The sequence below is a fragment of the Colletes gigas genome, unplaced genomic scaffold (assembly GCF_013123115.1).
Source record: "Colletes gigas isolate AHSC1104 unplaced genomic scaffold, ASM1312311v1 Colletes_gigas_Sc00099, whole genome shotgun sequence".
NCBI lineage: Eukaryota > Metazoa > Arthropoda > Insecta > Hymenoptera > Colletidae > Colletes > Colletes gigas.
Window position 1 is genome coordinate 103,188 of NW_025106725.1, and position 16,672 is coordinate 119,859.

The 16,672-nt window shown below is 41.2% G+C and overlaps 1 protein-coding gene across 2 annotated transcripts; it reads left to right on the forward strand.

The window, feature by feature from the left end:
- Nucleotides 1-2,940: 2,940 nt before the first annotated feature.
- Nucleotides 2,941-16,269, forward strand: LOC122404061 (sorting nexin-27). Of its 2 annotated transcripts, XM_043407939.1 has the most exons (8): nucleotides 2,941-3,157; nucleotides 3,379-3,900; nucleotides 10,583-10,720; nucleotides 10,903-11,127; nucleotides 11,275-11,585; nucleotides 11,655-11,893; nucleotides 12,099-12,380; nucleotides 12,806-16,269. In XM_043407939.1, the coding sequence occupies exons 2-8, from the start codon at nucleotides 3,422-3,424 to the stop codon at nucleotides 12,872-12,874; spliced, it is 1,743 nt and encodes a 580-aa protein (XP_043263874.1). In that variant the 5' UTR covers nucleotides 2,941-3,157; nucleotides 3,379-3,421; the 3' UTR covers nucleotides 12,875-16,269. The 2 variants fall into 2 exon arrangements, with proteins under 2 accessions (XP_043263874.1, XP_043263875.1); XM_043407940.1 differs by lacking the exons at nucleotides 2,941-3,157; nucleotides 3,379-3,900 and adding an exon at nucleotides 10,203-10,500.
- Nucleotides 16,270-16,672: the final 403 nt, after the last annotated feature.

Here is a 16,672-nt window from a genome sequence, read left to right on the forward strand (position 1 = left end):
ATTCAAAACACCAAATTTTACTGATTGGTAACGAAGTGTGTATTTGAAATATGTAGAAGAACCAAGTACACAACGTTAATTCTCGTGTAATTTAGAATTGTACTCGAACGCGCTATTGCGGAATGCAAATGCTTTTTTAACGTGAATTTTTTTTTAACGCCGCGCTGTGAAACGGATGATGCACATACCTACATACATATATCGGGAATCCATTGCTAATAAAAATTCTGTTTAAAACAGCGTTTGCATAAAAGAAATTTTATCTTAGAATTTCGTATTAAAGAAATTAATTACCTTAAATATCGATGTCCACGCGAAGAATGAATGTGTCGAATCCGTGTCTAAATTGTCCGATTTATAACTACCACTGTCTAACCATCTGTTTGTTGAATGTATATTGAATAGTTGCAAGAAAATCGTAATGCTAGATTGTTGTTACAAGAACAAATGATATTGCAATGTACTTGTTGCGTCGTAAATTCGATGTACCCCGAACGATCGTGAATCGTAACAGAGATAAAACGTAAAATTACTGTCGCCAAGTACACGATATACGATATGATATAACTGTTAGAGTTCTCTGAATTTGAATTTTTATTTTTGTTCGTTGAAACGCCAACACGATGATAACGCAATGTCCAATCGATTCCGCGATTTTATTTCAATTTTCGAATCCGTCATTATCGTTTAACTTGCGAAGAATATTTGTTGAAATCACTTTGCCATAAAAGCCGGTAGACGGACGCCAATGAACTCATTGAATCGAGACTCTTGTCAAGAAATAGTTTGCCTAGAACCCAATGCGTGTATTTTTCTGTACAGAGTCTGTGTATATTATGCGCAAAAATTTTAGCGTTTCACTTCGATCGATTTCGAAACGATATCTATCGATAGTGAACACTTTGTTAGAGGTATCTTCGAATTTTATATAACGAGAAGCGCTGTTGTACTAAATGCTTAGTCAGACTTAAAAATAAGTTCGAACATTTTCGGTATATGCACGTTCCTCCTGCTCTTAGGTTACCTTATAAAGGGCATGCTATCGGTACAATCACATTTATTATTATTATTACTATTATTATTATTATTATTATTATTATTATTATTATTATTATTTCTCTAACGTTTGTAATTAGTACACGATGCCCTCTCTTATATTATCTATATATTTATTAGAAGCTTTATCGTAAAGTATTCGTATGATGTACATATACGCACATATTTTCGTGAAATCTTCAAGTTCGCTTAAACCTTCGTATTCTCAGGTTTTCAGTTTCGAAAAATTTCTCAAAGATACAAAAAAGAAAGAAAAGAGTCTGCATTCTGCCTTTAACGACACATTAAGACAAGAATAGCATGTACTTTGTAATTAAACGTTTTCACTCTTATGAAACGAAAAATGCTTAAAAGTATCACGGCAAAACTTTCTCTTGTATAGTTTCTTGATTTTGTTGTTCGTTTTACGAACAAACTTGGTCCGCGAATACGAAGGTATTAATCGCGATTCGATTTTTTTTTTTTTAATCGAAAAGGAAATCTGACTCGATGTTTTCGTCACTTCTGTCCCCAAGTGTGAATGTAACGTGTGATTTTATAGCAATTTGTGTGTGACTATCTCGAAATATTCTCAGGCGGATATAATAGTAGATGGACAAAAGTGCGTAAACAAAAAGGAAAGAAAAGAAAAGAAAAGAAACAGGAAAAGAAACCACCAGAGCAGGTACCAAAGTTTTTGTAAGACATTCGGACGAATAATGTGTACTGTAGAACCTTTATAATAATTTTCCGCGCGTGTTAATGAAAGCTGAGGGTAGATAGATTAAAGTAATCGATTTAACAGTATTACGATTCACGAATTTATACAACGTGTCTCAAAATGCGCATATCCGACGGAAGACGATTTCCTATGAAAAAGAAAATCGAAAACGCAAAATAAAACTTTTCCGTAAGAGTTTTCGATAAAATCGTTTATTGAAATTGCGCGCAGTAGCCGCACGCGTACACCGCACCCTATTTTCCATATTAATGTTTCTGCGAATGAAATCTCGTACGGAAAAATTTTATCCAATGTTTCCTGTTTAAATTTATTTTTCCCTTTTTTTTCAATAATAACCCATCGGTTTGTACCGCGCATTTTGAAGCATAGTATTTTCTGGATCATCTTTTTTCAGTTCTCTCTCTGCTCTTTGCTCGGTTACTTTCATTCCGTTGACAAAACAAAGTTAAGTTATCGTATTTCGATCGTCATCGTTGTTAATGATTCAATTTACTTTCGTAGCTCGTTTCTTTGGAAGTTTTATTAATGCGCTACACGTCTCTTGAATGTACCGATTCGCAAGATCGATAACGAGAACGATATAAAAACAAAAAAAAGAAATATTTTAACGTGTGAATTGAACGCCCATGATTCTTATCGTTTGATTAATTAATTTTGAAATTAAACGAAGCAAAAACGTACTGATACGTTACGGGAAACAGAGATTTAAATTATGGAGGAAAGAAAATTGTAAATATGAGTGACATGACTTCGAAACGACTATCGCACATAAATGTATCTAATAATTATTTAATATATTGCAGATATAAATGGCATTAATTTGTGTACTTTCATCGCTTTTAATGTCCCAAGATTAGGCAACTCCTTTAAAGTCGAAGAGAATAACAAGCAAAAATTTCAAATTTAATCGATGAGTAATTATTTTCTTACACGATTGATATTTTGTCATATGCGCATAACCGTAGAACGTACCGCGTCGCAACTTGTTACATTTGAATACATATATTCGACTCTTATCATTGGTAGCGTGTGTAAGAACAATTTATGCATATATGTACATGTATACATTTAATTGCTGGTAATTTACGAACATGTACATACTTAAATTTTTAGTTACTCGATGCCTCGTCCGACTTGTTCAACATCGAGACACGACCATGGCACATGGAACGAAAACATCTTTAAACCGTGCCAAATAATACGTACATTTCAATCACTTTATACGCTCGTAAACTCTAGAATATTTCACAACAATTAACAGAAAGATTTAATTATTTTCCCATTAACGCGAGAAAAACGATTCGGCGGTAAGAACTGATTTGAAAAGTGGACCTCTAGCGGCCGTTACTGAATCGACGCTACGGTGGATGTAAAAGAAAGGTAAGTAGGTAATAGATTTGTGGCGTGAATACATATGTACATATATGTAGAGAAAGTATGCATATGTATCTTATATTTGGTTAGTATCGTGGTCTCGATACCCTTGGGAGGTATAATATAATGAGAATTTTTGTGACGCAGTGAGAAGAATTTGGTCGATCCGAGTAAAATATCGGGTGATTCATGCAGTTGGATTAATAAATTATTATCGGAAATTTTAGGGTACCCGGTACTAGAAGCTATAGAAGAAGCTAAGACAACCCAATGGAAGGGGTAAAAGTAAAAGAGAGAGAAGAGAGAGAAAAGCGGGGCTCGGCGAGGCGAGACGAGACGAGACGACTCGACTCGACACAGGCGCAGTCTCGCGGTGGATCCCCGTACGAGAGGAACATCAATGGGCGGTCAGAGAGTAAGATGGCGGACTGCGAGTCGGAGGTGCAGCGGTTGCCAGCCACGAACGAGGACGTAACGAGGAACGCGAGTGTGACGATGATCAACAACGGACGCGTGCCTCAGCACCCGGTGAATCAGGCGAATCCGATCGGACAGGGACCGAGATGCGTCACCATTTACAAAACCGAGACTGGTTTCGGGTTCAACGTACGCGGCCAGGTCAGCGAGGGTGGACAACTGAGAAGCATCAACGGGGAACTGTACGCGCCGCTTCAGCATGTCAGCGCCGTGTTACCCCGAGGTGCCGCCGAGAAGGCCGGTGTACGAAAAGGCGATCGAATACTCGAAGTGTGAGTACACCGTTTTGCCTCGAGTCGCGTTTTCTTATACATTTCCTACTCTTTGGTTTCTTTTTCAAATTTCGAACGTTCCTCGTTACGAAGATTGTGCGCGTCTAGCTGTGAAACGGGTACCGTTTTCCAGTTTCGGACAAAAGAAACTCTCGCTAGGATGGAAAAGTTTGTTCGTGGCAAGAGTATGTAAGACGATTCGAGGCGTGATTTTCTCGATCGAAAGCCTATCGGATGCCTATACAGAACGGATAGCAGTGAAGCGAAAGCTGTCATATTCGACAGCTGAGATGCTGCTTTTTTCTTCTCGAGGCTTCAGGTTTATCGGTAGCACCGCGATAGCGTGATGTTCGCCTTAATCGATTCGGCCGGTTAGACATTTATTTGGTGCTGTTTATCGCGGAAGAAACGATAGATCCTTGGCACAGTTTGCGTTCTACCTGTCAACCTACCACCGTTCTCCACGGTTTAGTGTTACCCTTGTGTGTGTTTTCCTTTTGCATTCTCGACGATGCTACTTTGCTTCCCTGCCCACGTTCCCTTAATTGCGTTCGAACGGATTCCAATGCTGCCCATGCTGCCCATGCGTGCCATAAAACGTATGTAATTGACAATTATCTACGTATAAAAATCCTAATTTCGATTTCGAGATAATGATGTATATTCCGAGAATGGTTGCCCCTATTATCGAGGGTTCGTTCTATCTTTGATGGAGTGAGTTTTCGGGTTTATTTTGAACCGTTTAACTGAAAACATGGTTGTATGTACCGTGTACTAGGTTTGGGAAGCGTGATACCAACATGGCAGAGATAAATAATAGAGTCGTAAATGGAAGCAACGAGATCTATGTAAGTACATATACCTCGGTGTTTATAAAGGAAATTTTCAAAAGAATAGGATCAAAGGTTATAACGTGTATAGTCGTGTACATATGTATCTCTTACCGTAACGAGAGACAGTTGTATGGCGTAGAAAATGGAGACGTAAGAGGGGAAGAACGATCCGAAAAATGTGCCATGTAGTAGATAATATGTAGGTATGTACATACCTACATGCTTACGTGTTTCTAGTACGGTTGAAATACGATGCAGCGTTGGGTTTCTAAACAAGGAATATATGTATGTATCACGGTATTTGAGTGTTTTTTATTTCCGATTTATACATATACGGCGAGGGATTTTTTAGCGGAGCGCTGCGTTATCGTCAAAGCAATTAAACTCGATCGATGATTTTTCTATTCGTATTTTACCGTTCCGCTGAATCGATTCAAATTGCGAGGAGAATTCGATTACTCGAGTTTCGTAATCGAGTTATCGATTTTTAGCGTTACGAGGGAAATGAAATTTCAACAACCTCCAACTTTATTCCCCGATCGATTATTATGCTAATTGTATTTGCTGATTGGTAATTACACGGCGCATAATTTATCTTGAATAGTTTGATGTAGGTACTCGCAACTATCGTTTCATAGAAGTTGATCATTTCCCAGGGAACAAAACGTGTATCGTGTGCCGATAAAATTCATGGAAAAAAAATTGGGAAGTCTTCTTAATGTTATTTTTCGTATGTAGGTAGTATGTACTTACATGGATCTATCCGACTGTTTTGATCGTTTTTCTTTCTCACAGTTGGTTTTAATCGGAGCATAAATTGACACAACCTCTCTGCGGTCACTTGACCGGTCCTCGAAGCCACTTTGAATATTCCGAATTGTTCATTAACAAATCTGAATTAGATAGGAGTCGATGGTAAAGCGAGAACGGCACGTGCGATGCTGTCGCGATCTTTGATCGTTGATTTATTTCTGATTAATCGTTTCTAATTTATGCGTATGAAAATTGTCGATGTCGTGTAGAGGCATCGACGTTACGATCTTTCGATCTCGATTTCGTCAAGGCGATGATTGGTTTGGTGGGCGGGGTTCCAGAAAAGCCTCGATTTGCTCAAACACCGTCACACGCCTGTTTGCAGACCCGAATCATTAGATTAGATGGGCTATTGAATTTTTGCTCTCCAGGCTGTTCGAAATTGTGTGTCGTACGTGCAATAATTGTATGGAAATTACGTGGCATTTCGTTAGAAACGTAGTAGTAAACGTAAATGAAATTATTAAATCGCTCGTTTGAAGCGAGGAATTTAAATTGCGGTCGGCTCGCGTGTCTCGTTAAGCTGGGAAAAGTAATTAAAAATATGTTACACCGGCATAATTTGCATAAATGCCAGCCAACCATTCCGAACAATTGGAGGATTCGTAAACGACACGAGGAAAGTACAACATGATCGGAAGAAAAAAAATGTAAAGGACAGAGAGATGCGCTTGGACTATTATATTATATTATATGTACATATATTCTGTGACTCGCGGGTAACGGTATATCGTAGGCGCTCGTTCGGTTTGCTAATGTTATTCGCGCGAAGCGTTATCGAAGACGAAGGAGAGAAAAGAAAGGATTCACGGGACAGGTCTTAATCGGGCCGCCGTGAAAAATCGACCTCCGCGACCGGTCGATTTATATTTTCGAGGACGAATCCGTAAAAAATTGCCAAGCAATAATCACCAGGGGAAAATATGCAATGGGTGAATTACTAAATTTGTTGTCTTGGCCGAATACAATAGGTCGGTGTACTTGGCTTTAACCCACTCTAGCTAATCGGACGTTAATTGCTCGCATGTCTGCGGTGATTTTTTAACGATTCGCGCGACGAGCATCATCGGGGCGAGAATTATTTAAGTAGCCAAGGAATGTCACATCGTTGGAAATATTTATTTGAAATGTATCATTTAAGAAATTTTTAGGCGAAACGTTGAACGGTTAACGCGGCCCGTGCAATGCATCGTCTAGGCTGAAATTATATAATAAAATAAAGATGGCGTGTAATTATGTAAGATAGAAAGAAAGACGACCTTAGTGGCTCGATTCCCATCTACGGTAGAGTACTTTTACCATACGGTGACATTTCTAAAAGGTTTGTCTTTTATGCGGCTTCTAACAAGTGGTTACACATATGCGCTGCAATCTCGCCGATGGATTTTTTCAGCTGTCAAGGGCACGATATTAAATTAGAGCGAAACGGATATTTTATCGACAACACGTTCTCTCCTCGGCTATCCACGATTATGCGCTCGCGAAAAGCAGCGCGTAAATAGCGCGCCGTTTATCACACGATTCACAAATAACGCCTGTTGGAATGCACGTCGACGGATATCTATGAATCACTTGTAATTTAATTGTTCGCAAACAGGTGTATGCCGAGCAAAAAAACCCCCCATCCAATACTTGAACGTACGAAACGCTAAACGGTTTTCCAATTATCCCCCCTCGATCAGCCGTCTTTATATTATTATTTTTAAAAATAAGCAAAGTAATCCTTGACTCGAATCACCTGTAAAATAGGATAAATGTACAGGTATTAGAGTGGTCCGATTTCACTCTGCCAGTATTCAGACTTCAATCACGTTCCAGCGAATTAGAGAATACATATTTCCATGTCGTAATTGGTTGGATCGCGATCCTCCAATCGCAATACCGTCGTTGAACGTTATTCGATGCTTTGGTCCACGATTGGATCGGAAGCGTCGCATCGGTCGGTGTACCATGACCGTTTTTGAAGAGCATCGAACGATGTTCGATCAGAACCACGATTAAATCCCGATTGGCCGCTGTTCTGGCCGTGTACCTACTTACAAGCCCACTCGTAATACACGAACGGGTTCTCGAGGAAACTCTTGAAGAGCTTTTTGTCAGACTTTGTGGAAATCGGTGTATCCGTTGTTGCTAGAAATTCAATCGTTACAGCTCCGATTAATACCATTGATCGCAGTTGGTCCAATCCCATGGGATCGATATCGAGTAATCACGGTACACCGATAAATATTTTTAACCTATACGGAATGATGATACGTATGCCATGTACTTACATATAACGTTGTCCCTTGGCCTGTCACGTTACAATTTGCAAACCTTATCCCCGCAACGTTATCCGGCTAATTTTATTTTATTTATGTTTTTAAACGTAAAGCCGGGTAATTAACGAGCACGAGCGTTGCGTGATTAATGGCCGATGCAAGTAACATTTAAATGCTGATTCAGATTTCGTCGGCCAGTTATTTATACGCAACTCGCGGAAATTCGGCGCGCAATTATCACTTTCTCCATGACATAAGAGAGTTCTGGGGCAAACACATTTTGTCGGGCCGAGGTCTTTCACGAATCAATCGTCCTCCTACATTGGAAATGTCGAATCGTCGAATTTCGAATCTCTTTCGAAACTCTTTCGAAATTACACTGGCTTCGAACTTGATGATTCATTAAGAGCAGGTAGCTGGCTCTCCGGCTTGGCTCTCCGGCTTGGCTCTCCGGCTTGGCTCTCCGCTGTCGCGAAAGCAGAGCGCGAGTACTCTGCTCCTGTTGACTGGACACGTCGATATTCTATTGATAAATGTAAATACACTCGCTATCCAGATAAATGTACATACGTCGTGACCTCTTTTCTGCGCTACATAGTCGTCGAGCGTATCGCAAATAGTATCAAAAGCTGATGGAACGATGAGTTTGCACCCTCTATGAATAGATATTTAAAAAAGCAAACGTACCATTCATCGACACGGCTTTCTTTGCAACAGTAACGGACAGTAAGGTTTGAATTTCGTCCGGTTCTCTGAACGTAGCCTAAATTCATCTAGAATCAACAAAATCGTATTAAATTTTTCTGACACGACTCCCTACGAAAGGATAGAAGAACGACTCGTATCACATGCGTGTGATTACGCCGAATGAATATTTCGTTTGGAAAAAATACGCAACGATAAGACGATTACGAGCCGGGCAGAAAAAAAAAGAAACAAACTACGGTTCCTACTCGTAATAGCGTTACACAGCCGACTATTTTTTAACAATCGATCTTTACGCCCCGAGATATTAACGTTCATTCGGCGAATTTATCGCGATCCGTCGGCTTAGCTTTCTCTTCGCTTACGTTCGCGACCATGTCGATTAAGGCCTCGATCGCGTCTACCGCTTACAAAGAAACGAACAAGCGTAAAAATTCTGATCGACGAGTCACCGGACGATTCTACCACCGACTCGATCTTCGCTCTGATACTGACCTCTTTGTAGCTATGTATTTTCAAAAATGATATCTATAATACCCGATAAAGAATATCAACAAAGTATTGATTATTTCGTTTATCGCGACGAAGCATTTTTTGCCAGACTGCGTCGGAACAAAATGAATAATCCGTCGATCGATCTTGTTCGTACTCGAATCGGTATTATCTCGATTTTTTCCTACGACCGAAGGCTTCCTTTCGATTACTCTATTTCTGCATTCGATCAATAGGACAGCCGCCGTTGGCGTTTCCTTCGATTGATTTTCTTACGGTTTCTGACGGTCGAATCGCGATATGCCAAGTAGGAAAAACGATTTTACGTTGCATCGATAACCATTCAGGCCGAACGTAAAGAACCTGGAAAGGGTTCGCCGTAAAAATAGTAGCCTGCGTTAAAAATACTTTGATCGTTGCGCGAGATGGTTAGAAACTCGTGGAAAAAGTTACGGAATCTTTAAGCGAACTAAAGGAATCTTGTCACTCGTAAAAAGAAAATGAACCGCAAGGATGAAGTTTGGTTTTAAGAAACGCGGCAATTGGGGGAGTTTAGAATGACAATACATATTGACTCATCCCTCGAGCCTTTGTTTCAAGGTGCGACAACACAACTGGTTGCCGTCAAAGCAAGTTCAGCTTGATCGTATTCACTTTTATATTCTTACGAAAGCACTGTTTGAATACCTAAAAGATCCTTGAGAGAGTGAGAGCAACATTCCACGATGCCGAGACAGACAGACAGACTCCGGTTCGGCACTTTCTGTACCTTTTTCCAGACATTGCGAAACAAGGAGCGTGCCCAAACATACATACATACATACATACATACATACATACATACATACATACATACATAAGAAAAGTTAAAAATAGGAGAAGAAAACGTTGGAGCGTATCAACAGAGAGATATCGCATCGATTCAGCGATTCAAGAGTCGCGAGAACGTAAAAAAGTGACTGACGCGCGTTGTATCGCGCGCATGAACCCCCTTTGCCCCGGAATCGGAGATAGTAGAAAATACTCGAGGGGGACACCGGACGATAGGCAAAAAGATCGAGTACTACGTAAGTAGGCAGTCCGCGTTCGCTCGAAGCGCAGATTGTGAATTTAGTCGAGGAGAGTCTTACCTCCGTACATATGTACGCTCACGACCAATAACAACACTCGTCCTTTCACGCTCGGAGTTTAAGCTCGCTCGCGCAACGCTAATCACCTTTTCCCCTCTGTGAAATAGGAAGTTCAATTGACATTTCCTTTCCTTTCGCGTGTCGTCGGGGTGTTCAGTGCACGTCTAATCGACCGACCGATCGACCGACCGATCGACCGACCGATCGATCGACCGACCGACCGATACGAACGCAAATCTTGCCGACGTATACGCGAGATGCTGCAATGTTGTCGTGTTATGTGACCGCGGTGCAATGCGAGTGGATGGAAAATCGTGATCGTCGCGGATCAAAGCTAGATTCGCGACTAAAGGCGATCGTTACCGGGTAAAGGAGACTCCGCGTGGCCGAGTCCCGTGCCCCCGGGACTTTTTATCGCCGAATAAACTCAGCTGTCTGTCTATTGCAGGAACAACGTGAACGTCGAGGGAGCCACCCACAAGCAGGTGGTAGACTTGATCAAGTCCGGAGGCGATGTCCTGACGTTAACCGTTATCTCCGTTACGCCGCAGGAGGCAGAGAGATTGGAGCCGTTCGAAGATCTCAGGTACGAGCACCGATTATATCATTTACCAACACGATTTAACGGACTTGCAATAACAGAGTAACGAAAAGCATAAACGTACATTTATCAGTGTAGAGAAGAACAGAAGATCTCTTTCTTTTTTTTTCTTTCATGCTATCTCGTCGTTTCATCTGCTTCTCTATCGGTGCATATTCGTCTCGTAGTTATGCGTCGGTGGACTACAGCGAGAAACGATCTCTACCTATCAGCGTACCGGACTATCACGTTCGCGAGAGGAAGCATGAACGATACGTTGTCTTCAACGTACACATGGCGGGCAGACACTTATGCTCCAGGCGATATCGAGAGTTCGCTGCCCTGCACGTGGCTTTGAAAAAGGAATTTATTGGCTTTAATTTCCCGAAACTGCCAGGCAAATGGCCATTCCAGTATGTACTCGACGTGTTAACTTGCCGCTAAAACCATATACATACGTTTGTTATCGTCATACCGTAGTAAATAGATATCGAACGCGTCGGTTCTCGGTTGGTACGCGGCCGTCTAACACAACCTACACCACGGTTATACTTTTGCAGATTGAGCGAGCAGCAACTCGACGCGAGGAGACGCGGTTTGGAGCAATACCTGGAGAAAGTATGTGCCGTTCGAGTAATCGCCGAAAGCGACGCCATGCAAGATTTCTTGACCGACAGGCTCGAGGAGGACGGGGATCAAGGGCCGGCCGTAGATCTGAAAGTACTCCTACCGGATCGCGAGGTTGTCACCGTCACGGTTGCCAAAGCTGCTTCCGTCAAGGACGTGTACGACGCGGTTTGCAGTCGTGTTAGCTTGGACGCGGATACGGCAAAATACTTTTATCTCTTCGAAATCGTCGAGTACAATTTCGGTAAGTAACTCTCGAGGCAAAAAAGAATTTAACGACCTAGGTCGGTCGTTTAACACTCTGTTGTTTCAGAACGGAAGTTGCAACCCCATGAGCACCCTCACACTTTGTACATTCAAAACTATTCGACCGCCAGCGCGACCTGTCTCGCGATAAGGAGGTGGCTTTTCAATGTAAATAGACCACTCGGAGAGCAAGCGTTAACTTGGATCTTTTGGCAAACTGTTGACGAAGTGAATAGGGGTCACATCACAGCCGGTGAACGATTGTACCAGCTGAAGGCTTTACAGGACGCGTCGAGGAAACACGAGGTACGAAAACGATAGCTTTTCAAAACTGATTCTTCCTAGGATCGGTTCGGCGTAGGTAATTTATTAATCGGGTGGGGCGGGGCGGGGCGGGGCGGGGCGGGGGGTATACCACTCGGACGGATTATAAAAGCAATATCTTACCTTTGAGTCCACCGCGATATTTCTCTGATTCGATGCCGGATCTGTTTACCTTGTGCGCTTGCAGTATTTAAAACTGGCAAAGGAACTGAGCGGTTACGGCGACATCGTGTTCCCTCACTGCGTGTGCGATTCGAGGAAAGAAGGGCACGTTGTCGCTGCCGTAGGAGCAGCAGCATTTAAGCTACACGCGGCGAAGGAGGACGGCACTTTGGAATCTCAAGTCGTTGAATTTCAATGGAACTCTATTACCCGGTGGGAGGTAGACGAAGAAGGAATGGCGTTCTGCTTCCAGTACACGCGCCAGGACAATCGTCCGCCGCGTTGGCTTAAGGTCTTCACACCTTACGTAAGTGTCTGATTCAAATTCTTTGCGAAAATTGCTTCTAATCAACCTGTTGTTGGGTATGAGTCAGTCCTACAAACTACCGTCTTGCATAATTACTTATTTTTTATTTTAAAAGAATAACGAGACACACCTTTCAGACTACTACTACTACTACTACTACTACTACCTCTTTGAAACATGAAAACTGAACGAGTTATTTAAAATGTTCATTCATAGCGATTCAGCCTTACAGCGTACCTACATACAGTACCTTGCTGCGTGTAAATACCAGTTTCTTTAGTCGCATTGCAGTTTCTTTTCTTTTCTTTTCTTTTCCTTTTCTTTTCCTTTTCTTTTCTTTTCTTTTCTTTTCTCTGCATCGCGATAGTTTAGTGAAACTGTTTTTCGCGCTATTTACGCTCGAACGATGAACGTTCTGTTCGCAGTACACGTTCCTGTCAGACTGTTTTGATCGAATAGCCGAGGAAGCCAAGTGGGACGATCCCGGCGAATGACGTAACATCCGACGTTAAAATCATGTTTGGTGCATAATACGAGGGATACCGTACCGTTTCATCGAACGTTTCACTTGTCTGTCTGTCTTTGTAGCCAGGACTTTTCGATTAGAATTACTTTTTTAAGGTGACCGTACAGATCAGTAAGACACCTAATCATATCAGTCTCTCGCTTCGTATCGGCTTCGTAATGTGTGCGCGCGTGTGCGCGCGCGCATGTGTGCGTGTATCGTGTCAAAATCATTTGTAACGGTGCATACACCCGTGTTCTTCTACAAACAACACAAACACGAAATGTGCCGTTGTGAAACGAAGAATTTTCTTTTTTAAGGAAAAGCTATAAGGAAGATAGTAAATACCAATACCAGCCGCGAGTACGAGTATCATCGTGTCTCTAGTTGATAATGTTTCTACGTTTCAATGATACATGTTTCAATGATACTTTAGCTCGAACCACGAGTCGTTAAAATACACAAGAGATTTACATTAGTCTCCAGATGTAAGATGTTGTTGCAATATCGCGCCGAACACTAACCTCTAGACGAATCTATCCTTTGGCCTATCACTCGTTTCTCGTACAATGTAATTTATTCTCGTACAAGAGAATCGTTTAATTACAAGACGTTCCTTTCTACCAGCCTAATAGATATTGCAAATTTTCGTTCATTTGATCCATACGAGTGAAGCAACCTAGTATTAACGGTATAGTTTAAGCCGTTCTTTTCGTTTCGCGGCGACCCCCTGTCTGCATTTCTTCAAAACGCTTCGAGCATCGTTCAATTTCGTACTACGCGAACGGGAACGGGAACGGGAACGCGCGCGTACAAAAGTCCGTTTCACGATCTTCCGTCGTGTAAAAGTGTACACGTAAATAGAAATACGAAAGATAACAGGAATTTACTTTTGCTCCAAAGCTATATTTTTACTATTATACAAAGGCAGAGAGCTATAAAGGTGAACTGTTCTCGATAGTGTAGAAATCGTGAACATGCTTGAGGTTGTAAAGGAAACACGCGATTCGATAAACCATAGCCGTGTATAGTCGAAATCTTAACGCGCTGCTGTTCCACCGTCGCCCGTTGCGAATTAAAACAAAAGAAAATACTTTGTATTCGTTGCATCGTACGAAAAATATTCGTAAAACAAGAGTAACTTGGAGCAAAAGGGTTCGATGAAGGACGAGGAGGAGGAGGAGGAGGAGGAGGAGGAGAGCGTTAATAAAAATCCTACGAATATATAAGACTTAAAAAGGAAAATACATTGATTGAAAACACCAGTAAGAACGCCATAATGAAAAAAAAAAAAAAGTAATAAATAATACTCAGTAACATTGTTGAAGGATATGCTGATAATACCAAGTGAAATAAATATATAAAATATGAATAATTTTAGCGTCTCTGATATCGGTGAGAAGATCGATAGAAACTTTTTAAGTATCTTGGCCTGCTCGTCGTGGTTCACAGTGGATCGAACAGCGAATCATTCGGAACGAAACTTATTCCGCATTTATTATACCGTTTTCCCTTGATCTTTCGGTTACTTTCCCCATGGCTACGCAACCGAATCGTTGCTCGTTCCCAACGATTCGCTTGGCCAGCAACGAGAGAAGCCTCGGCAGATAATAATTATAGAGATAGATGTATAACTATCGTTAATGTTTTTAAACTTTATTCGGATGAAATGAATCGTGCGTGAGATTTTTTAGGCAGGCAGCGGAGGTCAAGTATCATCGAAGAGGATGGTAACGATATACATACGTACATGTATAATGCTAACGGAAAGCTGTAGAAATAATGAGAATTTTTGTTTAGTTTCGATCCGATACAAGTATCGTAAAGGCAATATCCGGTGAATATACATAGAGATCGAAAGAAAAATATTGTTAAAAGTATCCAGAGTTTGGAAGTTTTAATTATTTTTTCACCAGTCTATCGTACGATAACGACTCCCGATTCTTATTCTGTGAATAACTCTGTCGCGGGAAGTGTGGAAAAAAACTGATCCGCGAGCAATCGTTGAAAGTTTGTTCGCGCACGTTCAATCGAAATGATTAAAGGTAGACCTACGGTTGCTCGAGGTTTTCCAAATAAAATCCTATTACGACGATGCTACGAACTCTGTCTAGGTTTAAGTGTTGAAGGATAGTTTGCCACTTCGCCAATACGATTTACCGAGATAACGTTCGCTTGTCCCTTTGTTGGCGTCCGCCTTTTCCCGAAAACTCACTCCAAAGCAAACAAACAAAACTACAAACATTTATCTATAGAAAGTGACACTTGTATTAGTCCGTTAGCGTGTTTCTGAGTTTGCGATCGGCAAAATCAGCGCACACAAAGTATCGAACAAGTATTAAAATATCACGGATATGTTCTGGCCGAAGGTCGCGCGGATTGGCAGAAAGAAACAGCCGTTCAGACTTTCATGACTTTTTCTCATGTATTGTTCCATTAATCGATGAAGTAATTACATAATTAATTAAAAAGCTAAGCGTTTCGCGAAGTCGGTAGAGCGTCAGATAGATAGGATAGGTAGTAGGTACGCGTTCGCGGCAATAATATTTTTGACGAAGTTATATCGTTGTAGGTACGTTAAGTAGATGTTGATGGTGTGTAGAATATTTTCGAATGGGATTAGCGTGAATTGTAGGAAAGAAATACGTCCAGAGTCGTAAACATGCGATGCTCCTTCGATGCTTGGATGCTCCGATGCTCCGATGCTCCGATGCGTCGATCTTAGAAAAATGTGCGAGTTTTTTTGTTCGACGAATTCTATCGGTAATTGTTATTCGAGTGTATATTTATTTATGCCGTATATTTATTAAGATCGTGTATCGTTCGCAAAATGAAGCATCCAATTTGATCGGTGCGCGAGTCTTTAATTATTTATTGTCGCTCAATAGTATTTTTGTATCGAGAGAAATATTGATTTATTTGCGTAAAATAAATTTGGAAATCGGGTGATAGGACAATTAATTATTAATTACTTCATTAATTAACACGTTAAGTAAGTCTGCCAAATTGGATGACGAATTAGCTAGTATAATTTAATTATTGTTATAGTAAGACCATATCATTACAATTAACTCCATAGAAGTTAATTAAACTATTATGTATAATCGTAGCCTGTAATAACAAATGCTCCAGTTTATCATCTGATATCAGTTCGCGACGTTTGCTGTAAAACTGGTATTTCGGATTAGCGGCGGTATTATTCGATTTGTTTTCAAATCATCTTACTTAAAGTCGAGGGAAAAATAAAAGAAGTGCAGAGAATATAGCCACGTCTGTCTTCTTTCTCTCTCGAAAGTCGAAAAAGAGAATCTCTCTGTTGGAACGTCTGCTGTCTCCGTTGCGTACTTTTTCTGCGCCCGAGTCGATAAGCCAGCCAAGCTGTACAATGCTCACGGAATTATTTCTTCTCTATAATTTTACTGATTTCATACCGATTTCGCGTCCTGTTCGGTACACAATGTCGCTTACGTAATAAATTGTGTCGCGCGCGCGCGCGCGTGTGCGTGTGTGTGTGTGTGTGTGTTTTATGCATTGTATAACAAGCATCGTGCCGGGGAACAAACAGTTGTACATATTTGTGTCCGAACGACACCTGGTGGGTTTCTTTTTTGCGGTTCCAGATCGTGACGGATGTCGATTACATTCGTAAAGTGGACGCCATTTAAACGTACACCCTTTCCCATCGAAAAATATCAACCCCTTGTGAAAGAACCGGAGCTTTAGCCAACGGGTAACGGAGGCGGCGGGGCCATATCTCCACGATCATAAACTGTATCCTTTGTGAGAC

Excerpts from the sequence above, each read along its gene's own strand:
- LOC122404061 (XM_043407939.1), top strand. The coding sequence starts at position 3,422 with ATGGAAGGGGTAAAAGTAAAAGAGAGAGAAGAGAGAGAAAAGCGGGGC. Across the intron at positions 11,128-11,274 it reads CCAGGCAAATGGCCATTCCA|ATTGAGCGAGCAGCAACTCG; the intron begins GTATGTACTCGA and ends ATACTTTTGCAG. Across the intron at positions 11,894-12,098 it reads ACGCGTCGAGGAAACACGAG|TATTTAAAACTGGCAAAGGA; the intron begins GTACGAAAACGA and ends GTGCGCTTGCAG.